Raw genomic sequence first — 27293 nt, 5'->3', positions numbered from 1 at the left:
AAGGCTATCTGCAGTATTACAATTTTAATCATACAATGTGAATGGAAATTATACATAACATTTTTAAAAATAAGTAACTGCTCTAGAAAACATCGTATGAATATTGTTAAACACCAAATGTGCTTTCGGTCCTAAGCTCACAGCTTTAACATGGTACCGATTTTTTTTTTAACTTAGGAGTTTTTGAAGCCTTGTTATAGGAAATGCTGTTAGAACACTAAACAGTACACAAGGAACTTCTAAAGAACATTTTGCAATTTTATCTGTACACCTGTGAGCAACTAAGATAAGTTAAGGAGCTCTTACTAGGTGACCTCATGCAAAACAAACCAAACAACATTCCAAGAAGAGTTTATCAACAATGAGCCCTAAAGCATACAAGTGCTTTGGGAATGGATAAGATAAACTCTAACACATTAGTTATTTATGATGGAATTCTATGATGCCATTCTGGACCATGCAATGGTATCACTTGAAATTGTCTATTGTGTCTATAAAGTATCCTCTAGTAAATGTTGACAAGCCACTTACAAGACAATACCATTCAGGTGGAAGGTCCAAATTTCAGGGCAATGTTATTATTCCTGGACTGAAAAAGGCAGGGTATATGATGGAAAAGCTAACATAAGTTTTTGACAAGCAGTTAAAAAATACCTGCTATTCAGACTTTCCAAGTATTAAGGCGTGAAGAAGCAATAGAGATCCTGGAAATAATAACTATCACTACAGTGAGAAATAAGTAACAAGTTTTAGGAAGGATAAAATAGAATGGGTAAAAAAAAAAAAACCGGGTGGCAAGTTCAGTCCAAAAGGATACTAAGGATGTGTTTTATTCCATGAAGGGAGATAAAGATCTGAGGAGGTTTTGTTTTGCTTGTACTTTCTTAAATGGAGAAACAAACAAAACAAGTACATTATTTACTTCATTATAAATGACTTCAAATGTGACTTCCAAGCCCATCCCCCTTAAAAAAAAAAAAAAAGTAAATGCATGGCTATCATTTAAAACGGATAATGTCGCATTTAGTGACAATGATTCAGTTAAAGAGCAAGTTTAGGAAAATGCCCTTTTAAATGTTCTCAGATAGAACATTTAAAAGGGAAACTTATTCCATAAGTCTGAGAGAATGCTTAGATTGCAGCCATGAAGACCTCACAGTGGTGATTTCAGATTGTGAGCAGTATCATGCTCCAGTAAAATGGGAATTTTTCCCTGATGCTTACAGGCTGTGTGAGTATTGGGGAGAGGAAGGGTGACCCTTTGAAATGGTTGAATCCCAGATGATGAGAAGAAAGGAATGTTATCAAATTCCCTTCATACAGAACCAAGACCCCACAATGGTAGGTGACTGGAGGAAAAAGCCTGCAGCAAGGGTGAGACCCCCACTATCAATGAATATTGGTATGGGCGCAGTTGCGGAGATGCCTATGTAAAAGAGAAAAGCCATGGTTAATTTTTAAAGGGCAAAAAAGAATTTAAAAGATAAAACCAAGACCGAAGACATGGTTTACAGTTCTTTGACTATCTGCTTAATTTACTTTTGACACTATTCGCACAGGACCTTGGAGTGCCTTTTTTTCATTAGAGGTTCAGACTTACTCAGTTGAATTAGACCGAGGTCTAAATCTTTTGCCTCTGATTTTCTTTTTGTTGCCTCCCAGGTTACCTGAAAAAGATGGTTTAGAGCTAGATTTCCATGTAAATAAGTAATTGCCCTATGTCTCATTACGAGGCATTTCAAGTGGGTGTAATTTATAAGCAGCACCACTGTGGAACACTGGGTTTTCACACTGTGCAGCTTTCTCAAATTAAATTTCACAAAGTGTATAGTGTCCTGGTGCTGCCGAATCCCACCATTTCCCATCCAGATAAAACCTAGGCTCTCATTCTACATATTCTCCTCTCTGTTGGGAGAAAAGCTAAAGAGCTTCCAAGAAATGAAAAAGTCTTTACAACCAGGGGCCACAAAATATAAAATTGGATTGTGTGGACAGATGGATTCAGAATGCCAGCCTCTACCTTGCCAAGAGTTACTTCGAGGTCGCCCATTTTCACAGATGTCTGAAATATGTTTTGTGTCTGGAATCCTTTCACTCCAAGAATGAGACAGCCCATTTGACCTGAAATTGAAAATATTGATAAATTGTTCAAAAATGTAACCAAATGAATGTTTTGAGATCAGTAAGCAAAACTTCTAAGCATTACTGTGCATTAAATAAAATAAATCAAGAAAGAAAAAATCTGAAATGAAAGAATGAAGAGAACATGAAAGTCTTCATGAAGAAGGCAGAATTACACAACATCCAATTTAAGAAAAGTCAAATACAATGGAACCCCATTACAATAGTATATAAATGAAAAGTATCAAGACACAATGCAAGCCAATTTACATTCCCCAGAACGCAGCAACCACAGAGCAAATTCACTAGGTATTTCAGCATAACCCCAGCAGCAGAGTTATAATGGGGTCCCACCATAGATGTTTCTTAATTGTAAAGCAATGGTTTCCACTCAAATATTATGAGAACATGGACTTCCAAGAGATTACATAAAGATTTGCTCAAGTGAACCTGGTTAACATTTATCAAAGCATTATTTAGATTTTCTTAAGTAATAAAATTATTTTCTAAGAATTGGCATTTTTTCCCACAAATATGGTCCAAAAAAGTGTAGTACATGTTGGCTAATTGTTCAATAACTGAACTGAATCAGATGTTGATCATGACAGTGCCTCTCACAAAGCCCATGTACCATCGAGCCCACCTGCTGTTTGTGTCCTACCATCTTTACATGAATTATCTACAAGAAGCAAAACTTACACACCTACCTTGTACCACACAAGAATTTTAACAAGCTACATATACTTCAGAGTAAAGTCTTAACAACTTTTAGCTGCTTAAGAATCATAACCCACTGAGATTTTTCTGAAATCTGGGAATTATTCAAATGGATATTTTAAACTCTTTCATAGGTACTTTAGAAAATAGCACTATACTTAAAAATCTTTTCCACATATTATTCTGGTTGATGGTTAATAATTTCTATTTCAAAAAAAAGCTTTCTACTGATGATTGAAAATAAATGGAACTCAGCACAACTATTCCATATGAATTCCCTAGGTTGGAATTTCTCAACATCATTTGCTACTCACAGAATGACTCATATTTTGTACAAAAGAACAACAGAAATTCTGCTGGAAACCATTAATTTCTCCACTAATTTACCATGTTATTTAATTTAAAATTTAATATTCTATCAAGAAAATATTTGTATTAGAGAATTCAAGTAGAACCCTAGTCTTCTGCTCTTAGCCAACAAGCCCTCCATAAATTAAAATAATACATTTTTAAAAACATTCTTCTGTAGAACCATACTCCTTTGGCAACAACTAGTGTTTCTACTTTTGCTTTAAGCTACGTTATCTAAGTGAAAACTATCCTTCATGCTTAAGAAAGTTCCACATAAAGTAGAGGTCCCAGGTTTCACTAATTCCTTCTATTCTCGTTCCTGATTAACGTTTACAAAGACTGAGAGACATTACAGAATATTTACAGATGATCCACTCTATACAGAACTGCGGAACAGGTCATGTTTCCTCTCAATAAACTAGCAACTTCCCCTTCACTCTGCAAAGTAGTTAATGTGCCCAAAGGCATGAGCAGGGCTATCAAACCTTTTTTCCTGTCCATTACACTCTTATTGGCAACTTTAAATAAATAAATTCTTTTACAAGAATATTTTTGCTTCCTTCAACATGAATATAGGTCTCATTTCCTAAATCATGCCAACTATTTATTTCTTCTTTTTATTTATTTTGTTAAGCAGTTACAAAGCATGCAGAATTTTAAATGGTGTCATACACCTTAAGATGCTAGAATAAGAATATAGCATCAGTGTCTAAGACATATAAATATTAATTCCACCTGTACTGTTATAAAACTCAGGCAAAATTAAAAACACTTAATTTGTCAACTAAGTTGTAACTTATAAAGTCTAGAAATAATCACCCCCCCAAAAAGGCAAAATCATAATACTGAAATATATGATTCACAGAGAAGCAATCTTTGTTTCATAGCGAGCTTAGCTTTGATATATATAAAATTAAAAAATATTCAATGCAGCACTTAAATTACCAATTTAGTTAACAATTGCTTTTATTGAAGCATGACAGTAACCTTTTTCTTTGACTACCAAACATGACATAAAGCTCACCATTTAAATATTATTAAATACTATGTATAGTTTCTTAAGCCATATAAAGCAAGACTGAAAAACCCTGAGGTTTCTATATAGAATCATAGTTATTGGTTGGTTTGCTTTGTTTAGGTTTTGTGGCCTGATTTGTGTAATGAGTGGTTCTGAGCATATGGCATTTTGAAGTAGAGTAATCAAAGAACAAAGGATACTATTTTTTAACATTCAAGAAAGAAGGAAGAAGTAATCAAACCTGCTGCAAAATAATGAAATGTTCTGACTAATGGAATAATGTGTGATGGAACAGGTAGAAATCTGAAAATGCGACAGAAAAGCAGACCTCTTCTTAGAACTAGATGCTGAGTTTGTGCTGACTCCGGGAGGAATGTCGCTATAAAAAGAGTCACCATCTCCAGGCTTTTTTACATAATCTCCCTGGGGTAACTGTCTAAGGCATAATAAACATTTCAGAGTCAGAAAACAAGACACACACATGAACACAGACATATACAAATATTATTTCAGGAAAAAAGAGAGGTAGGGATAATGATCTACATGAATCAAATCTATCACAACACATAAAATTATCAATAAATGAGACAAGTTAAAGTCATTCTAACTGTAGAGGCCAGAAATGCAATTACAAATGTCTTTATCGTTTGGATGAATAAAGCCTTGCTTTGGGGAAAAAATATGAAAATATGAGTGTTTTCATGGTAACTTCATTATACTTGAAAATGTTAAGTGCATTTTTGTCTTTTTTTTAAAAACAATTATGTCAAAGGTGTGTTAGGACAGATAGTCCCTACCCAGATTAAGCATAGCTTTTTTTTTCCTTTGTGGTGAATAAACTGTTAATAATTTCTAAACATACATAATGTAACCTGGATTTGGTCTTAAAAGAACTGATGGATTTTTAAACTATTATAGAATTTAATGCAAACAAATCACTATTAGAGTTTGATGTTCAACTCAGAGCTTCATTATTCATTTAACAGAAATATGAAGAAATGGAAAGATTCAAAGTTAAATCAAAAAGGAAATTTTATAACTGTTCAGTGGAATATGTGAAGGAAGATAATTTAGCAAGAGCAAGAAAAGGTTGAAAAAAATAACTGAATTTTTGTTGAGACTATAGAAGCATATTTATAGGTAGCTGGTGGGTGACCTTAGTTCTCTATCTCTACTGTAGTAGTAGTGCACTGTTATTGACCCAAATCATCTGATTTTCAATAAACCAAGATTGGAACAGATTTTTATTACTTCTCCTAAGGTAATCACATAGAAACTTTTAGATAAGGCCCCCACTTAACCCTCCTGCAATAGCTAATCTGGTCATTTGTCAGTGGTGTAGCCTCCCAAATAGCCAACTGCATCAAAAACTTGATTCTTTTCTATTCAGTACTATTGCTGGAGGTGCCACAAACTAGTGCTGAATTGAGAATTTTTAACAAAGCTATGCTTAATTAAATCTCCAGCAAAAGCACAAATTTGCTAACTTTTTCTTATTTGGTTTCTCCTTAATTACCATTATAATTTTGATTATTTGCTGATGCTGAATTTAATCCCCCCAAAATGCCATTTTCAGGTGTTTGCTTGCTTAAATTATTGCCATATTGTTGTAAATGTTTAAAATACATGGTCATTCATTCTCTTGAATGATTGAATACTCTCATTATTTTAATGCTATTTAGTTACACATGTCTGTGAATCTGACAGATTTTTCAATCAGTATGAAGCATATATTTTAACTTGTGTGATTTAATTTACTCTCTTTTATGTTTACTAAAGAAAGAATTTTTCATGAAATTAGTAATGTAGGATTAATTCCACCTATAACTTTTTGATATGATTCCTCCAAAATATTTTTAATTCTGTAAATGACTTCAGTTCATAATAGTTATCCTTTTCCCCAGTATATAAAACATTAATTTTATAGGAAAAAAATACAAAACCTCATATTTAGACTGTTACATGACACCTGCTGTATCTTCCCCTGTAAGAGATCTTTATTAATATTTTCTATTTTACCTTGTATCAGTAAAATATTCCATTAATGCCTGAAAAAAAAAAGCTGTCAATAAAATCAGAGTTCTATTTTTTGCCTTGGGGAGAAAATTTCCCTTTTGTGTTATATTAATATTTATAAAAGAATCCCATGAACACATTTCCAATAATAATCTCTATGGTTAACAAATCCCATTTATCACTACTATCTTTACTGATAATCTTTATAAACTGATGAGATGTGCCTCACCAAATTCAACTCAATTAAAAACCAGGCTGGGCATGGTGGCTCATGCCTGTAATCCCAGCACTATGGGAGGCCAAGATGGGTAGATGAGTTGAGGTCAGGAGTTGGAGACTAGCCTGGCCAACATGGTAAAACTCTATCTCTACAATAAATATAAAAATTAGCTGGGTGTGGCAGCGCACACCTGTAAGCCCAGCTACTTGGGTGGTTGAGGCACAAGAATTGCTTGAACTTGGGAGGCAGAGGTTGCAGTGAGCCGAGATCGCACCATTGCACTCCAGTCTGGGCAACAGAGTGAGACTCCGTCTCAAAAAATAAATAAAATAAATAAAAGATAAAGACAAGCTATTATATAAGAGCTCCGAACTACACTTGACCATTCCCAGTATTCTATCCCACAAATTGCCTTCTCTTTACATGGGTCTGGCTGGCCTTCAGGCATTTATCCTGGCAATTACCAAGGCATCACTTAGCTGACACTAAGGATGTAGATGGACTATCGTTCCCAATGGATGGGGCCCAATTTTGTTTTTTGTTTTTAACTAAACATGTTTTATTAACCCTTCAATGTAACTTCTCTGAAGTCCATGGTCATTTTTTACACAGTGCTCAAACACCCTAAATGCTAAATAATCATAAACTGTGGGTTTCAGTCAGTTTCAGTTCAATGTACTTCTGGGGCACCACCTTGTTTTCATTATGTTGAACAGATTAGATTCTTATCTATCACACTGCAAAGTCTCCAAAAGATAGAAATTCACTGGCTTTTCCTTAAAATTCCATGAGGAAGGCATGTAATGTTCTTCCCATGGTAAATGTCAGTGATAGGTTATGAATTTCATTAAAGATCTCTTAAGAACAATGTTTTTGGGAGGCCAAGGTGGGTGGATCACGAGGTCAGGATTCCGAGACCAGCCTGACCAACATGGTGAAACCCTGTCTCTACTAAAAATACAAAAAAATTAGCCAGGTGTGGTGGCGGGCGCTTGTAATCCCAGCTACTCAAGAGGCTGAGGCAGGAGAATAGCTTGAACCTGGGAGGCAGAGGTTTCAGTGAGCCGAGATCATGCCACTGAATCCCAGCTTGGGCGAAAGAGAGACTCCACCTCAAAATAATAATAATAATAATAATAATAATAATAATGTTTAACATTTCCACTTCAGAAGACAACTCTTAATGTGTTCATAATTATAAATCATCTAGTTGTTATGTTAGCATTCTAAATTTAAACATTAAGTAAGACTGTTTCTTGATCACCCCAAAACCTTTAGGCAAACAGTCCTGCTATGAGAGAAGTCTAATCTTGCCAAAAAGCATCAATTGAATTATATTTATCTTAATAATTCTTATGTATACTTAAAATGTTGGAGGAAAAAACCATTTAACCAACTCTTAACTTTAGTGTTGAAGGAGGCATTTCTCCAATGCTTTGTTGGCATCTGGGCTGTCTCTTATTAAATTGTTACTTTACTGTTTTAAGAAATACTGTATAATGTGTACCAAGTAACACTGACAGATGCAGGAATATCACCAAAATAATAATAATATAAAAGCAAACTAAGAAAGGTTTGGAAAAAAGATGGGAAGTTCACAAGCAGAAAATAAAGTGGCTAAAATAGGTGAGAGAGAAAATAAATGGGGAAGGGGAGGGCATTCTGCTTAAAGTAAAATCATAGATCAAAAAGATATAATCTAATTATTTTTTATATTTCTCATCAATCATAATGGTGTGTGTTCATCTCAAAGGAAGAGAGTAAGATTTCAGCTAAATATGGATGTTTTATGTATCTAAGTTCAGTTAATGTTTCTTATTCTATTGCTATTTGCAAACTTATCCTAAAAACTAAAATTCACTTATAATTCTCACTACAAGTCATATAGCTTCTGAGTCCTAAAGCAATTGTGCTATAATATCAACAATAACATCAACTGAAAAAATTGGGGAAGTTTTCTTTCCTGAATATTTCAAATAAAAGGATAAATATAACCATCATTCTAATTACCTAATGTCTATGGCTATGGCTCCTTTGTTCCACAATTCTGCCCATCATAAGACACTGGCAGATTTAAACTGATGCTGTGCATATGTGGAGTTCTGCCTTCGCTATGCCCCAGAATGCAGCTTCCAGTTTCTTTTTATTACCAAGTTTGTGAACAAAAAGAAAAAAATGGGTCTGCTTCATATCTTTTTGTCAAACTTGCAAGAAAACATAGAATATAATCCTTCTCTGTACTGAAAACCTTCAGGACCCATTCTCAGGAGAGAAAATGTATCTGGTTATCAAATTCAGTCACCGAATTACTTGCCTGTCCTCTCCAGGAATTGGAAAGTTACGCCCAGTTTGGCACTTCTGAGCCATTATAACAGTATTAGGAATCTGACAACTGGCTATTATACTTATTATGTCTTGCATTTAGTGTCAAAGCAAAAGTTTACATTCACCAACATTTTCACCACCTCAACCAGTATGTGTGAGCCTCACTCATGTCAATGAATGCTGCCCTCCTCTTTGAGAAGAACTACATTCACCTCTTTCATTCAAAGATCAGAGAAACACAGTCTTCCAAGACCACATGCTAGTAACTTCCCATCACCATAATGCTTTACAAATTACAAAGAACTTTACTTCATTTCAGAGTTGAGGAAAGTTTGATTTTCCAATACCACATACTAGTAGATTTCTGATTCCTTGTGGATTGGTCTCCCTACCATGGAACCTCAAAGAAAAACCTAATTTAAAAGCAATAACAATTCAAAATTCTTAATTTTACTTCCTGGTATATTTTGGACTTGGGAAGATATTTACTTTAATGTCTATTGATATTTTTATAAGATTGAACATTTTTTAATGCATGCTTTGGTCTGCTGGCCTTACCACTTCGTCTATAATCACTAGCATGTATTCTCGAAAAGGAAAATCATTTAGAAAACACTTATACATTCACAACTTCCTATCTAAAGTCTATTCTTTGCTATTTCTCCACTTCGAGACCTACTGTACAAACCTGATATTCATTAGTTATGGGCAAGGACAAAAAAGGGTTGTGTTGACATATATCAAAATATGTAAAATAAATATCCACTGAAGATATGACAACTCTCAAAATATGACTGACTAGATTCCAAAAGAGTAGCCAGATCAATGAAATGATGACTCAGTAACACCAGAAGACATGAAATTATATCAGGCACATAAAGGAGATTCTTCATGTGAAAATGTTCTTAACTATATCTCTCTACATATTGAGTTAGCACAAGAAATTTGTGCATGCTTTTCAATATTAATCATTTTTCTAAAGTGTAGGCAATTCCCTTATTCTGGACAGAATCCCTAATAAGAACATATCTTAGACCACTGTGGTAGTTTTGCTTATGTTACGTATGAGACATTTCACTTTTGTTTTCATATATTCAGCAATATTAAATTACATTATAGCCTTAGTTCCTGTGGAAATGAAGCTGAATCATTAACTTTTTAATCTTATTTGCCTAATTCTATTTTCCACTAAAGAAACTCAGCAAACTTAGATTTCTAATGCAATCAGTCAACCTCTACTCAACAGAAAGCCTAAACGGCGGCTCCTGCTCTACTCAAGCGCTTTTGGACACAAGAGTTTAAAACATGTCACGAAGAAATCTGGTTGTTCTTAAATTGTAATTTTGTCCCAGTTTTACTTTTTCCAGTAATGATGAGTTAGTCACTCTAGGGAAAGGTCAATATTTTCTATTGTCTACACAAACTGACCAGGATTTCAAATGGTAACCCATGGGCACCATGTATTTATACAGATTCTACAGATACTTACGGTTAAAGCCTTATGGGAATTTTAATTTATTTAAAAAAGAGTAAAGTTAAATTTTTGATTTGTGAAAAAAAATCAAAGTTGTGATGGAGCATGACAAATTACCACATTTATACACCTTATTCATAACCTGTCACAAGCATGCAACTCAACAATGGAAAAGGTTAAGTAAATAGGAATCTGCATAAATACCATGAGTATAGAACGATATCATGTGTAAGACCTGGTCTAGGTTATCAGTTTCCAGGATAATATTTTAATATTTTATATCAATAGCTAACAGCACTAGTAACTTTTTCAGTGTGAAAAGTGAAGAGTGAATTTCAATATTATGTGCTAATTTAGATTCAGATAAAATAGGTAATTGTTATAGAAAAACATGAATGTTTTGTATCTGTTTTTATGCTGTTGGTTAAGCACAGATTTTTAAGGTTATGCTATAAGGGTGTCTGACTTTCTCAAGAATATAGACTTTTTTATTATTCCAACTATGCAAATTCTTTCTTTAACTAAATGTGCAGTTACCTAATCAACACAAAAAAATTCCTTATGCAGAGATAAACAGGCTCAACAAATGCTAGAACATTCCCAACAGCAACACTGCCCAAATAAACTTTGTCACTTATGAATGGATATTATTAATATAAAAACAGTGACAAATTCCCTCAGAAAGTATTAGGCAATAAGAGTGTTACAAACATGAAGAAAAGCTAACATTAATGTAAACAAATGGGACACCTTACCATAGAGGAAGTATGTTTTGGATGGAAAAAATCAATTTCTATATATATTACTATTAAAAAATAAGCAAGACTCTCCACTAATCGTTGTATTGTTGGATAAAAGAACCATTAAAATTAAATGACAGATCTATTTTAAATTACTATATTTCATAGCACCATCATTAAAATTATCTCAAGATAATGAAAAATCAAGATTAGTGTATGATCATTATAGCATAAAAACAAAGTGAACTTAATTATAATTGCATGTATGAATTCCAGCAATGCTAATCTGAGTCAAACCTTTCAGTTTTATGTTCACATTATTTTTATTACATACCTCTGTTCTCGATAGTTTCTTTTCATGGACAAGAAGAGAAAGAGGAAGAAACACAGAGTTAGTTACCTCTGGATGGACATCAAGAGGGAGCTCTAAACATAAAAGCTCTAGCTTTCACTGAAAAGTCTTCACTAGAGGATTCTGAATTACAGAATTAAAATGGGAATGCACACACAAAAATGTCACTTCATCATTAGGAGAAGCGACAAAGAGTCAGTGATAATATTGTCAAACAACTGTCCATTTTTAAAAACATAAATATGCTGCAGTCATTAAAGAGTAACTGTTTTCTCAACATCAATCACTGCTGTAAAGTAAATCTTATTTCAAATACAGGTCTTCAAACATACATTAACTTAAATAATGAAATTAATGAATTATTACTTATATAAATAACTGTATTTTCACAGAAATAAAATTATAATTCATTCCTAATGGGATATAAACCCCAAACTATAGTTATTCCTAAGAATTTCAAATAGGGGAATATAAATGAATACCAGAATATTTTATTTCATCAGGTATGACAAATAGGAGTGAGTTAATTGATGACTGTTAAGGATCTCCTAAGTGATTACTACTTACTCGCTGAAGTTTCACATTGGAAATACTTGTTCAGTGTTTAGTCTCTGTGTTTATTTAACCATAAGCTAAAATCAACTTAAATGAGTTTCCAACTAAGTGGATCTTATTTAAAAATTGCTCTAAAGGGTGTGGTAGTACAGTACCAGTGACTTTTCAGGGGTTCATTGCTAACTTTCTATCTTGACATAATTGTTAGTATTCTGGAGACACGTTAGAAAGGTCATGCAACTGAGTAGTTTTGGGCTGCTTCCTCTAAGAACAAGGATAACGTTTTCACATGGATTTCATTGGTAACATCTTTACTTGCCAGTCTATTTCATCCACATTATACATATCATGTTTGATAACACACACACGACGGCAAAGGTGCCAATTCGTTATTATTTTTGATTCTGGAAACTATCAGATGGGTGAAAAATAAACCTGGTATCTTTCTGTTCAACATGTTTTACTTTTTATTCCTTCAATCTGATTTCCTGAGCCATATGGCTCCAAATGAGCATTCTACTTTTTTTTCATTCCTGCTATTCTCCACCCCAAGGCTTGGAGAAGGGGTAGAAAGTTTAACTAGACAAACTAATGAGAAAATGAGTTCTCAGGTTCTAAATCTGGTTTTAAATTTCAAATAGAATAAGTAAAACATCATATTCATGAATTTAATTCCTCTTTTAAAATATCTACATTCCCACTATATTCCTAAACATATTCTGAATAATTTTAGAAACATTAAAACTTTAGCTACTTGGACTAATTATTTATAAAGAGGATATGTAAACTGTAATATACACAAGTTTTGTCTTTTTCCTTAAGCTAAAACCAACTTAAATGAGTTTCCAACTATGTGGATCTTATTAAAGTTGCAAAGTGCATATATGCAGGAATGAACAAATCTCAAAAGAATGCCATAAAAATAAGAAATCACATGCAGAAAAAGGTGATTTTCATTCTAATCAATAAAGGCAAATAGACATATAATTTAATAAGTAATATGAGTGTTTAGGTTTCTAAAAGGTAGGTTTTTCCAAGATTGTAAAAATGAAATATCCACTTCCACCACTAGGTGGCAGAAAATCACACACTACAGAATGAACAATTTTTTCTTTCCATTTTCACATAGCCAAATGAAAGCACTGAGCTACTTCAAAACAATAATGCTTGTGATGACAGTTGCTACTTAAATCGTGCATTAAGTTGGAGAAATAGTGTGATTCCAGCACACAGCTAATTTGCTTGTGGTGTGAGAAGAAATCAAATGATAAACAGAAAAGCCTTCCTATCAGATATATGATTTTGTAACTCCAAATGTTATGCTGAGGTGAAATATATCCAGTAACCTGCATACCAAAGAGGCCCATAGATTTTAAGCATCAGCTATGAACTTATTATTATCACCTAACACTGTCTTAAATTAACTGCACCAAAAGTAACATCTTTATACGGGTATATGGCAATTGCTTGTGAGGTCAAAACCATGAAAGAGTTTATTTAGCTGAAAAGGGAGATCAGTTAGTTTACTGCCAGGATAAGCTTTGTATGCTACAAGCATTAATAATACAAGAATTTGTGGAAGACCACACAGTACAGGGCTAGGTGCTCATTTAATCAGGAAAGAGCTTACTATTATGCTGTGCTCTCCTTCACTATGATATGCCATGTCAACCATATATGCCAAACTGTATTATGCTCTCCGAGCTACTCGTTAATATACAGTCTTCCACAAATGCCTGTAATATTAATGCTTGTAGCATACAAAGCTTATCCTGCCAGTCAACTAACTGCTCTCCCTTTTTAGCCAAAGAAACTCTTTCATGGTTTTGACCTCACAAGCAATTGCCACGTACACTATAAAGGTGTTTCCTTTGGTGCAACTGGTTTAAGACCTTGTTAAGTGATAATAATCATAGCAAACAATTACCTAGTGCTTACTGTGGGCCAGGCACTACTTTGAGTGTTTGACATATATTCACTCAAGGAACAAAGGTGAGTCCATCAAAAGGCGTGGGGCAAAAGTCTAAACTTTTGATTCTAATTCCCAAAACTTTGAGTTACCTAAGTTTGATCCATGAGGAAAAATGTGCTATGAAATGAGGTAATGCCCAGAATGCCTGGCACAAGCTGCAGGCCTTCCAAATGGAGAAAAGCCCCAGGCCTGTGGACTGGAACATCATCAAGGATCAGCAGAATATGATTTTAAGTTGAAATATTAAAGAAAATTTAAGGTTCATCACATTTAAGTTCTAACTTATTAAACTTAAATTAGCTATTTGAATACAAAGAAACTTTTCACATCATGGGATTAAAGCACTTAAAAAGGAAATTGAATATTCTGGTTTCTTTTCAGATTGTATAAATCATAAAAAGAAAATTGAACACATTAAATAGATAAAAAAGTTTACAATGTTTGAAGGCATTTACTGAGCAAAATGTTTAAGGCTATCAAATTCTCTTCAAAAGTTACAACTTAGAAGCTTTTAAAAATTTAGACTGACTTCAATTCACTTCAAGGATTTTAAAATAATACTCAGTCCTTTTACAATAGAAGGAACTTGTCTCAAAATCTAAAAAAATGATGTTATTATCACTTCTCACCATGCCAAGAATAAGCATTGACTGGCTGCTGAGCCAAGCTGATTTTCATTGCAAGTATATTCAACCAATGATACAAAACTTTCTAGATGTTTTCATGTAATCAAAATGTTTAGAAGTATATTTCGATAGTAACAAGACTGAGACATTTCACTTACTTATAACCCCATGCAGTTATTCCTAATATGAGGGCCAGCACTAAAATGGTGCCAGCAATTATGCCTATTATGATATTGGTGCCAGCAACACCTGAGAGGAAAAAAAAGAAAGAAGGAAGATCAGTGGTATAAAATTCTTTCAGAAACTTTATTGCTCAGTTTTGTAATCATCACACTAACAAGACTGTTTGTTTTCAAAAATGGGTATTTTTCAAAGGAAAGAAAAAATCAACCATAATTCAGCAATCTACATCAGTTCATTTAAAAATAATGTTTGGTATATGTCCTTTTTAATTCTTGTCCAAGTGCATTTTGCACAGTTGTATTTTCCAGAAACCATGATGTCATTAAACTAAAAGAAGGAAGAGTGATGACAGGGAGGAACAGGGAGAAAACCTGTGTTCCTTTTGATCCTTACCTCTTTCTCAGAAATTCTAGAAATGTTATTGTGCATATCACTCCACTTTGACAACTAATGAAGGTCCTTATTGCTCTCGGTTTTGTATGTGTGTTATATTTTGTTTCTCTCAAAGTGAATATAAGCTTCTTAAAGGAGAAAACATGTCCACAGACTGGTATGGTTACTGCCCAGGTAGTGTAGGTGATAAAAACACTGGACTTGTAATTCCCCGTCTGGGCAATGATGGCTATGGCATTCTAGAGAAGGAAAATCCAGAGGAACAAAAGAGTCGAGTGAGCTGGAGGACTGGAGCTGAAGTGGCAGGAGAGGGAGGCAGCACCACACTGGCAGAGAGACAGGCAGGCAGAATCCAGGGCAGGGTTGAAGCTCAGAACACAGTGATGGCATTGTTGTGCCAGTATCCATTGTCAGGCAGGCTGAGATATAATCTTTAAGGGGATCATCACAGCAGAATGGCACCATGAGTCAAAGGCTTGGTCAATAAGCTCAAATGAGGGCTCCAAGGCAGAAAAGGCTGATCTGAATGAGGCCTGGCTCTGACACCAGAAGGCCTGTTTTGCTGATAATGATTTATGCCACATGGTTAACTGCAGAGCTTTCATCCAGAGCAGCTTAGATCCATCCTTGTCTGTTCCACTCTTGAGGCATCCTTTTACACATCAAAGGTCAGGAGTCATGGGCTACTTGAGAAGACTTCAATTCTCCATGATAGGAGTGGCATCTCTCTGTCTAGGAGCCCTCAGAATTCATGCCAGACAGCAGGGCTAGGCCATCTGAGCAGACTAGTGGAGTCCAACCTGCCAGGTCCTCTGTGGGATGCACAGATGCAGATGCCAGAGGATTTCTTGGGTCACTAGAGTTTTCTTACTCCAAGACCTAGCATGTCTGTCTTCCCTTCCTTTTTTCCAGGGACTTAATAGGGATCAATAAACTTAGATGTTAGTCTTGTTTATTTCTAAGTAATGGTATGGCTTTTGACATGTCATTGAAATCCATGTGCCTAAATATTATTGCCTTTGAATTAATTACCGGAACAAACTCCACACTACCATTGCTAAGACTGGGGACTCTAAAATCTTAATCATCCTATGATTTTCTTTATAAAAGTCATATTAGCTAAAACTGTTTAGATTATTAGAATGAACATACTCCTTTTTTCTCATCCTTTGAGAGTGAATGAACTTCAGGATTTGAGCATTATCTTGTATAAAAGAATACTCAATAATGAAATGATTAAATAGTTTAAAAGGGGACATTTGCCTCCAATGTATGAGTTCTTTCAACCATCTGCATTTGATTTCTATACCCCAGCTTGGGCCACCCTAGCTTTTAGGACTGCACCTGTTATTTCTTATCCATGTTCTTAAAGCCCCTCCAGGAACCTTGGCCAGGATTACCACCCGCAGCCAGTTCAGGCTACAGAACTGGGATTGAACAACAATGAGCTTCTATAATAAAGAACATTAAAATATTTTAAAACCAATTCTTTAATTGTTCCTTTTTATTCAGTTCAAAAATATAAAATGCTTCCTTTAATTGCACACAGTTAAGAGCTATGACTACTTTCTTCATTTGAAAGAAATGTTAGGGTTTACTGACAGCTTCAGACAAGTATAATACTCAAAAAATCTCAGAATGAAGCAGGACAAGATAAAGCTAAATCAAATAGACTAAGTTATACACAATATTACATATCATTACAATTTAATGGACATATTCAGTTTCATAAAATGGACCTCATTATTATGAGAATGTATTTCTGATTATCACAAAAATAACTCAAATAAAAGTTTTCAGAGAGCAGTTTTCTCTTTGTGTATAAAGAGTACATAATGTACCAAATTAAGTACTTACCATTGCCAGACAGAGTGATACCAGTCTTTGCATCATCATTGTGAGGGAAGTAAGTGTTGCAGTCAGAACCTATCCAGTGTCTGTTACACACACACTTCAGCTCATTACTGCAAACCTGAAATCCACAATCAAGTTAGAGTAAATGTCAACTCTCTGGTACAGAAGCATGAAAAATAAACACTAATTTCTTATTATTATATGCTTAGAATTTGGTAATTCTGAAAAATTATTAGTATGTTCTTCCTAATACTAATTATATTATTTCTCCCTCCAGTACTTCAAGCAAATGTTTCCTAGAGACCAACAACTGACCCAAAGGGAACGATGAATTTTAACAGAGAAATTCATCTACATCTATTAAAAAAAAACAAAGAAATTATTGTTTTGACTTTCATTAACTTAAATTTTATGAGGAAGATTTAAAAAGCTAAGTAGAAATACAATCATCTGTCAATTATCTAATACAAAGGTTTCCTTCCTTCCTTAGTAAGGGTCTTTATGCAAAAATGTTATTCATTTCTTAGGAAGCAAAATGAAATAAAAGTCTGATGAAGAGAAGAGACCTATGTTTTGCAGTGGGCTGAGAAGAAAGTTTCACAAGGCTATAACCTTGGCACTTCAACCCATGCTGTAGATACTAGCGATGTCAGGGTCACGGGAACTAAGTACTCCCACGAATAGAGTATATAAAAAAGATTCACATAAAATTGATACCATTTTTTATATTATAGGGAAGTAATCTCTCTTCATTTGTCCACTCAGGAAACAAAATATACACCTAAATCTAATTCAAAACAACTCTGAATAGAGAAGCAGGAGAGAGTTAAGTTAGGTTGAAGATCAGCAAAGTTCCTCCTGAGACAGGTTTTTACTACAGGGGTTTCTGTCTTGTCTGATCTAATTTTCAGGAACACAACATACATCCACATCCATATATAACTATAACACAGCCTCAATAAGAGCTACACATTAACAAATATGCAGAAAGAAAAAGGTTTAGGCTTAAAAGGCCTGGATTTGATTCACTATATCACTCCTGTCTTACTAAGGGACCTTAATCAAGTCTCCTGGCTTCTTCAAGCATCAGTTGCTATATCATATGTCAGGTATCAGTGATAAAGTGACAAGAACAGACAATGATGCAAGTGTACAGTAATCATAATAAATAGCATAGATTACATTTATTGAACACTTCCCATATCCCAGTCTTGTTTTAAGTGTTTTACAAGTTAACTCATTCTTTGCACAATTCTTTAAAGTGGGCACTATTATCTCCATTTTACAGAGGAAGAAATTGAGTCATAAAGGTTAAGAAATTTGCCCTATGGGCCGGGCGCGGTGGCTCAAGCCTGTAATCCCAGCACTTTGGGAGGCCGAGACGGGCGGATCACGAGGTCAGGAGATTGAGACCATCCTGGCGAACACGGTGAAACCCCGTCTCTACTAAAAAAATACAAAAAACTAGCCGGGCGAGGTGGCGGGCGCCTGTAGTCCCAGCTACACAGGAGGCTGAGGCAGGAGAATGGCGTAAACCCGGGAGGCGGAGCTTGCAGTGAGCTGAGATCCGGCCACTGCGCTCCAGCCCCGGCGACAGAGCGAGACTCCGTCTCAAAAAAAAAAAAAAAAAAAAAAAAAAAAAAAAAAAAAAAAAAAAAAAATTTGCCCTATGTTACCCAGCTAGTAAAAAGCAGAGTTGGGATTCAAAGCCAGGCTGTATGATTGCAAGCTCACGCTCTTAACCACATGATATATAGTACAAAAAGAATATTTATGGCCAGGCACGGTGGCTCACGCCTGTAGTCCCAGCACTTTGGGAGGCTGAGGTGGACGGATCACGAGGTCAGGAGATCCAGACCATCCTGGCTAACACAGTGAAACCCCATCTCTACTAAAAATACAAAAAATTAGCCAGGTGTGGTGGCAGGTGCCTGTAGTCCCAGCTACTCAGGAGGCTGAGGCAGGAGAAGGGCGTGAACCTGGGAGATGGAACTTGCAGTGAGTGGAGATCGCACCACCGCACTCCAGTCTGGGTAACAGAGGGAGACTCCGTCTCAAAAAAAAAAAAAAAGAATATTTACTTGAATTAATTTTTCGCATATTAATTTTTTGTCACAAATACAGAGTTGAGTTGCTGTAAGTTAAAATTATGCCAAATATAATTATGCATAATTATTGTGAATACATAATTATATTATGCATAATTGTTGTAAATTGTCTGGATGCTGATTTGCCATCTGATTTATTTGCACTGATTATTCTTTTACTAATTAATTAAACAAATGTTTACTAAGCACAACTATGTTTGGTCTCGTGTTTTGTTTCAGAACCTTAAGAAGGATAAGACATGGTTATTCATTAGCATGGATGATCAAGAAAAATTCCATTATTTTTTTCCTCTGATCTCCTAACATCCTCTTAAAGATTAAGAAAATAAGACTTGGAAGACTCCTTTATAGGAGCAGAGCTACTTAGTACGTGTCTGCTCTACTCTTATATGCCATGAGAATTCCTATGCTTTGGCAAGAAGTAACTATTAGTTACTTCCCTAAATAAATTCTTGGAATATCCCTGAGGATATGTATGAAATGACCAGGATTGAAGGCTTACAGTTCCAAAACAGGGATCCTTTATCTTAACTGAATACAACAGTTCAAGCAAAAAATCTGGAACAAAAATGAAAAGCATGCTATAGCACATGCTGAAAGAAATAGAACAAATTATTTTTTTTGGTAGTATAGGAATTCCTAATTGAAACTGACAAAACTTTATCCCCAGTAGAGGATGAATATTTAACCTGCAAACTTACCTGTACAAGATATACATTATCTGATACATAACTGAAAGAACAGAATTACAAGTCTTTCAAATGCAATTTTTGTCCTATTCATTTGTAAGAAACATTTCCCTAAGTTATTCTGTTTTTATTTCCAGGACTTATCCTCAGCTTGTACCCGCTGGTGTGGCTACAGCAGTTTATAGTCTGTTCAGATTTGTCAGTGCCCAGACCACATCGTTTTTAAATACTATGGCCATCACATCCAATTTTTATTGTCTTTCTTAAAATCCCATCATAGTTTGTTAAAATGTATCTCCTAGTTCACTTGTAAAAAGTTGGCATTATATTATACAAGATCATAGTAACATAGAGAAGAAAGATGGAAGAATTTAGTTAGAAAGATTATTCTTTTCCTTATTCCCAGGCTTTCTCAGATTATACAACAGAAATATTCAAATAGCTATAACTGAATTAGTATTTACACAACTAGAAATATGAAAAATCATGTTTTCCATAATTAAGAAAAATAAATAGTTTAGGGTCCTATCTATTTCTGTGATATAAAAGAAATAAATAGACCCTGACAAGGTACTGGATACTTACTCCATTTCCTGAGCAAATAGTGCCTTCTTTACTGCTCAAGCAAGTACTAAAGTTGAAAGAAGCCACAGGAAGACACCTGTGTTCTAAGCACATCATTTGGGGACCACAAGGCGTCCCATCTTCCACATAGCCAAGATCTACATCTTCTTCAAGCTTAACATGCCCACCACTAAAACAAATTGAGAGCAAAAAATGTCTATTAATTCAAATTCATTTTGAAAACACACTCAAAAACTTAAAAGTGGGCAATATTGCTTCCTCTATCCTATTTATTACTCATTAAAGACCAGTGCATAAGCCAGTTCAAACTCAGAAAAAGCCATTGAATCTTTTGATCTAATTCCTTTTGGAGAAATTGATATAGTTTAGGATTTAAACATAATTACTGTAACTGGGGCCTGAATTGAAACAGGTTTATCATTTCACTTGGGCTACCAACCAAAAGGTAAGTAAGGCATTATTACTAGTATGTAATTTGATAAGTTGCTTGACCCAAAAAGATTGCGTATGTACCAATTACATTTGAGAATGACTAAACTTTTGTAGCATCATTATTCAATATAGCAAACCTGCATATATTATTTAGAAATTTTTTTAAAACCACGGTAAGAATTGAAAATGTATATTCATAATTTATTCATATGGGGCCATGTCAATGCTACTATAAAAGCCCCCATTTTTGTCACTTTTATTTTATGTTCAGGGGTACATGTGCAGGATTGTAATATAGGTAAACTCATGTTATGAGGGTTTGCTGTGCAGAATATTTCATCATCCAGCTACTAAGCCTAGTACTCAATAGTTATTTTCTCTCATCCATTCCTTCCTCCTCATCACATCCCTCACAAATAGGTCCCAGTGTCTGTCGCTCCCCTCTTTGTTTCCATGCGTTCTCATCATTTAGCTCCCACTTATAAGTGAGAATATGCGGTATTTGGTTTTCTGTTCCTGTGTTAGTTTACTAAGGATGATGGCCTCCAGCTCCATCCATGTCCTGTGAAGGACATGATCTTGTTCTTTTTTATGGCTGCGTGGTATTCCATGGTGTATATTTATGTTCCACATTTTCTTTATCCAGTCTGCCATTGACGAGCATTTAGGCTGATTCCACGTCTTTGACATTGTGAACAGTGCTGCAGTGAACATATGTATGCCTGTGTCTTTATGGTAGAATGATTTATATTCCTTTGGGTTTATACCCAGTAATAGGATTGCTGGGTCGAATGGTATTGGTTTTTAGGTCTTTGAAGAATTGTCACACTGCTTTCCACAATGATTAAACTAGTTTACACTCCCACCAAAGGTGTGTAAATGTTCCCCTTTGTCTGCAACCTCGCCAGCACGTTATTTTCTGACGTTTTAATAATAACCATTCTGACTGGTGTGAAATGGTATCTTATGGTGGTTTTTCTTTGAATTTCTCTAATGATCAGTGATACTGATCTTTTTTCATATGCTCTTTGAGCACATGTATGTCTTCTTTTGAAAAGGCCTGTTCATGTCCTTTGACCACTTTTTAATGGAGTTGTTTTTTCTTGTAAATTTAATTTCCTTATAGATGCTGGATATTAGACCTTTGTCTAATGTACAGTTTACAAAAAAATTTTCCCATTCTGTAGGTTGTCTGTTTACTCTGTTGATAGTTACTTTTGCTGTGCAGAAGCACTTTAGTTTAATTAGATTCCATTTGTCAATTTTTGCTTGTTATGATTGCTTCTGGTGTCTTCGTAATGAAATCTTTGACTATTCTCATGTCCAAAATAGTATTGCCTAGGTTGTTTTCCAGGGTTTTTATAGTTTTGAGTTTTATATTTAAGTCTTCAATCTTGAGTTGGTTTTCGTATATGGTGTAAGAAAGGGATCCAGTTTCAATCCTCTGCATATGGCTAGCCAGTTATCCCAGCACCATTTATTGAATAGGGGGTCATTTCCCCATTACTTGTTTTTGTCAGCTTCATCGAAGATCAGATAGTTGCAGGTGTGTGACTTTATTTCTGGGCTCTCTATTCTGTTCCATTGGTCTATGTATCTGTTTTTGTACCAGTACCATGCTGTTTTGGTTACTGTAGCACTGTACTATAGTTTCAGGTTAAGCAACATGATACCCCTAGCTTTTTAGTTCCCTGTGAATTTTAAGTTTTTTCTAGTTCTGTGAAGAATGTCATTGATAGTTTGATAGCAACAGCATTTGATCTGTAAATTGCTTTGGCAGTATGGCCATTTGAATGATATTGATTCTTCTGATTCACGAGCATTGAATATTGTTCCATTTGTTTGTGGCATCTCCAATTTCTTTGAGCAGAGTTTTTAAATTCCCATTGCAGAGATTTTTCACCTCCCTGACTAGCTGTATTCCTGAGTACTTTATTATTTTTATTGCAATTGTGAATGGAATTGCATTCCTGATTTTACCCTCAGCTTGGCTATTGTTGGTGCATGGGAATATCAGTGATTTTTGTATGCTGATTTTGTACCCTAAAACTTTGCTGAGGTTGTTTATCAGTTGGAAGAGCTTTTAGGTCGAGACTATGGGGTTTTCTAGATATAGGATCATGTCATCAGCAAAGAGCAATAGTTTGACTTTCTCTCTTCCTATTTGGATGTCCCTTATTTTTTGCTCTTGCCTAATTGCTCTGGCCAGGACTTCCAATACTATGTTGAATAGGAGTGGTGAGACAGGACATCTTTGTCCTGTATAAGTTTCCAAGGAGAATGCTTCTAGCTTTTGCCTATTCAGTATGATGTTGGCTGTGGCTTTGTCACAGATGCCTCTTATTTTGAGGTATGTTCCTTTAATACCTAGTTTATTAAAAAGTTTTTTAACATGAAAGGATATTGGATTTTATCAAAACCCTTTTTTGCATCTATTGAGATAATCATGTGATTTTTGTCTTTAGTTCTGTTTGTGTGATAAATCACATTTACTGATTTGCGTATGTTGAACCAAACTTGGAACCCAGGAATAAAGCCTACATGATTACAGTGGATATGATTTTTGATGTGCTAATTGATTTGGTTTGCAAGTATTTTGTTGAGGATTTTTGAATCAATGTTCATCAAGGATACTGGGCTGAAATTTTCTTTTTTTTTTAAGAGTCTCTGCCAGGTTTTCATATGAGGATGATACTGGCCTCAGAGAATGAAATAGGGAGGAGTCATTCCTCCTCAATTTTTTTGAACAGTTTCAGTAGGAATGGTGCCAGCTCTTCTTCGTACATCTGGTAGAATTTGGCTGTGAATCTGTCTGGTCGTGCCCCCCCTTTTTTTTTTTTCTTTTTTTTGGTTGGTAGGCTATTTATTACTGGTTCAATTTTGGAGCTTGTTATTGGTCTGTTCAGGAAATCAGTTTCTTCCTGGTTCAGTCTTGGTAACATGTGCATGTGTCCAGGCATTTATCCATCTCTTCCAGATTTTCTAGTTTGTGTGCCAGAGGTGTTTGTAGTAGTCTCTGATTATTGTTTGTATTTCTGTGGGGTCATTGGTAACATCCCCTTTGTCATTTCTGATGTATTTATTTGGATCTTCTCTCTTTTCTTCTTTATTAGTCTATCTAGTGACCTATCTTATTGATTTTTTTCAAAAAATAAACTCCTACATTTGTTTATATTTTACCTGGATTTTCATGTCTCAGTCTCTTTCAGGTCACCTCTGATTTTGGTTATTTCTTGTCTTCTGCTAGCTTTGGGGTTGGTTTGTTCTTGCTTTTCTAGTTCTTTTGTAGTTGTAATGTTAAGTTGTTAATTTGAGAACTTTCTAACTTTTTGATGAGGGCATTTAGGGCTATAAATTGCCCTCTTAACACTGCCTTAGCTGTGACACAGAGATTCTGGTATTTTGTATCTTTTTTCTCATTAGTTTCAAAGAACTTCTTGATTTCTGCCTTAATTTCATTATTTACCTAAAAGTCATTTCAGGACCAGGTTGCTTAATTTCCACATAATTGCATGGTTTTGAAAACATTTTTAAGTCTTGATTTCTATTTGTATTGGGCTGTGGTCCAAGAGTGGGTTTGGTATGATTTCAGTTCTCTAGCTAGCATTTGCTGAGGATTGTTTTATGTCCAATTGTGTGGTCAATTTTAGAGTATGGGCCATGTGACGATTAGAAGAATATAGACTATGTTGTTTTTATGTGGAGAGTTCTGTAGAGGTCTATCAGATCCATTTGGTCCAACATTGACTTCAGGTCTTGAATATCTTTGTTAATTTTCTGCCTTGATGATCTATCTAATACTATCAGTGAAGTGTTGAGGTCTCCTGCTGTTATTGTGTGGGAGTTTAAGTCTCTTTGTAGGTCTCTAAGAACTTGCTTGATGAAGCTGGGTGCCCCTGTGTTGCGTGCATATATATTTATAATAGTTAGCTCTTCTTGTTGAATTGAACCTTCTACCATTACATAATGCCCTTCTTTGTCTTTCTGTATCTTTGTTGGCTTAAAGTCTGTTTTGTCTGAAATTAGGATTGCAACCCTGCTTTTTTTCTGATTTCCATTTGCTTGGTAGATTTTCCCCCATCCTTTCATTTTGAGTCTATAGGTGTCACTGCATATGAGATGGCTCTCTTGAAGACAGCATACCATGGGGTCTTATTTTTCTCCAGCTTGTCACTCTGGTACCTTTCAAATGGGGGTATTTAGCCCATTTACATTCAATACCCATTCACTTCATTTATTTTTATCAAAATTACATATGCACATAGTTTAAAGAATCAACAGATAAATTGTTTTTAAACACAATAAAGCAGTTCTCTGCCTCTCTAGACATTCTTCCAGATATTCCTCCTAGGAGAAAACCATTTTCTATTCTTAATTCGTTTTTCTGTTATTTATGAAAGTCTGCTGGAGTTTCTGGCCTGCTCTTGTCTGTGCTGATTGTCCATATGTGTCAGTTTCATAGCACTGTAAATCTTGACTTTCACCTCACTATCAACTTGGGGATTGCCCGGTCTCTGTTTGTGGAATCTTGTTTCCTGTATTCCCTATCTTTCTCTTTCTTGGTTTTTTAACATGAAAGGATATTGGATTTTATCAAAACCCTTTTTTGCATCTATTCAGATAAATTGGTAGAGTGCAATTTCTAGTACTTTCCTGAGAAATTTGTAGCATAACTAAACATGTCTTTATTATCTATCCTCACACTTGTTTGATATTTTGCCAGAGTACAAAATTCTATTTTGGAAATAATTTTCTCTATTGTCTTCTGACTCTCAGGGCTCCTGGTGCTAAATCCTAAACCATTTTAATTCTTAAGTTTTCGATTTTTTTCTCCTCTGGAAACTTTCAGAATTCTTTACTTTGTCCTAAGGTTCTAAAATTTCACAATGATATGTGTAGATGTACCTCTAATTTCACTCATTGTATTCAGCACTTGGTGAGCCTGTTAATATGGAAACTCAAGTCCTTTATTTCTAGACAATTCTCTTGACTTATTCATTGAAAATTTCCTCCCTGCTGTTTCCTCTGTTATTACTGCTATTCTAATGCGTAAGATTTTCTCTATGGTCCATTTCTTTGCCTTTTTACCCTACTTATGGAAGATAATTTCAACTACTAAATTTTTTCTTTCTGAACGTTCCCTGTTTAAAAAAACAGCACCCTATTTTCTTGTTTCGTGATAGAAATCTCTTATCTCTCATAAATACTGATAAGTGGTTTTGTGTTCTTCCCCTTCATTGTCTCATTGTTTTTGTCTTTTTTTTTTTTTCCATGTTACAGACTTTTTTTCACGTCTCTGATAACCTGCTCATATTTGAGTCAGGAGACCGAATAGATGATTGGAAATTCGAACTACTGATGTTGGACTACTTCCATACAACCCTTATATAAATATTGTTTGCTGTCCTCCAGCTTAGAAACCTCCTCTTTTATTCTCTATGGAGTATCAAGCTCCAATCTTCCATGGGAGGGTGGGAAATCCACAGTGTAGCTGAGTTGGGGAAGTAATCTGAGTATCTAACTGCTTTTTAAACAGCCTTTCATCTATTTTCTGTATTTCAGCCCCTTCCCTCCACTCCTTCCCTCCCTCTTCCTAAAGTAGATGATGCTGCCAATTTCTGAGCCTGTGGGGAAGTAAGAGTATATCTTGGATTGATTCTCAGTTTTCCTCATTACTGACTTAGGAATTCAGCTTTCTCAGCTTTGATAAGTCATGTGCCACACATCCATTTGCTTTATACATAACAAAATATTGTTGCGATTGTCTCGTCTCTCTTTCTATGCCTCCCTGTGGATATATGAACTCTAAAAAAAGATCCATTTGTTATCTTATTAGTGGGATTTCATAAGGGAGCAAAAGTAGATGCATATATTTAATACATTGATTTACCCAGAAGTCCTCATTCATTTTCCAAACTCTGTAAGACTTTACTGACCAATCTAAACTTAACTCTAGTAATCACATAATATTCTTCATTCAACTACTTTTTGTCTTCTTTTTATCTCTTCTCTGTTAGGATTTACTCAATCGCCTCTATAGACTAGATTATATTTCGACTTACTAACATGTACGTTAATTGAAAATGGAAGGAATCCTAAACTGCATTCCTGAGAAATAAGATGACTCAGGTTCTTACAGAATGGTTAGATAATTACCTGCAGTTTAATGTTCTTCCTTGCTGCACAACTAAAGTAGATGTGATTTCACCATCAAGCTCTCCAAGCCTTGGGATATTGCCAATATTGGTACACAAAAGGTAACCACAAAGCACATCCCTGTATCAAAAGATTACCAATTACTTCTTTTCCCAAAGATATAGCAAACCATGTATAGTTAGAATAATCTCCTCTCATTTTAGCATTTGGTTTTCATCAAGTATATTATCTACACATATGCTAAACAAAATAAAATAAGTCCTAATAGTGTGCCACCTGCTCTAAAAAGTGTCTTCTCTGAAACTCTTATTAATGTACCAAAATCTCAATTGTTTTCTAGCTTTTTCTTTACTGTCTATTAGTTCAAGTATTTAAAGAATCCATCAAATTGGCTTATTTTATATTG

At 34.9% G+C, this 27293-nt stretch overlaps 1 protein-coding gene across 25 annotated transcripts in view; it reads right to left on the bottom strand.

The window, feature by feature from the left end:
- Positions 1-27293, bottom strand: part of LOC105475451 (ADAM metallopeptidase domain 22) — a 247901-nt gene that overhangs the window by 19282 nt on the left and 201326 nt on the right. For 10 of the 25 annotated variants that reach the window (XM_011730689.3, XM_011730687.2, XM_024790832.2 and 7 more), the window contains 8 exons: positions 26888-27007; positions 20300-20468; positions 16921-17035; positions 14646-14736; positions 11317-11334; positions 4449-4643; positions 2021-2121; positions 1601-1667 (listed from right to left, as the gene is read on the bottom strand). In XM_011730689.3, the coding sequence (XP_011728991.1) occupies positions 1601-1667; positions 2021-2121; positions 4449-4643; positions 11317-11334; positions 14646-14736; positions 16921-17035; positions 20300-20468; positions 26888-27007 (876 nt within the window). The remainder of the gene's footprint in view (positions 1-1600; positions 1668-2020; positions 2122-4448; positions 4644-11316; positions 11335-14645; positions 14737-16920; positions 17036-20299; positions 20469-26887; positions 27008-27293) is intronic. The other 15 variants (XM_024790838.2, XM_011730695.2, XM_071094781.1 and 12 more) reach the window with 2 other exon arrangements.

The sequence above is a fragment of the Macaca nemestrina genome, chromosome 4 (assembly GCF_043159975.1).
Source record: "Macaca nemestrina isolate mMacNem1 chromosome 4, mMacNem.hap1, whole genome shotgun sequence".
NCBI lineage: Eukaryota > Metazoa > Chordata > Mammalia > Primates > Cercopithecidae > Macaca > Macaca nemestrina.
This window is presented reverse-complemented; position numbering and strand designations above follow the sequence as displayed.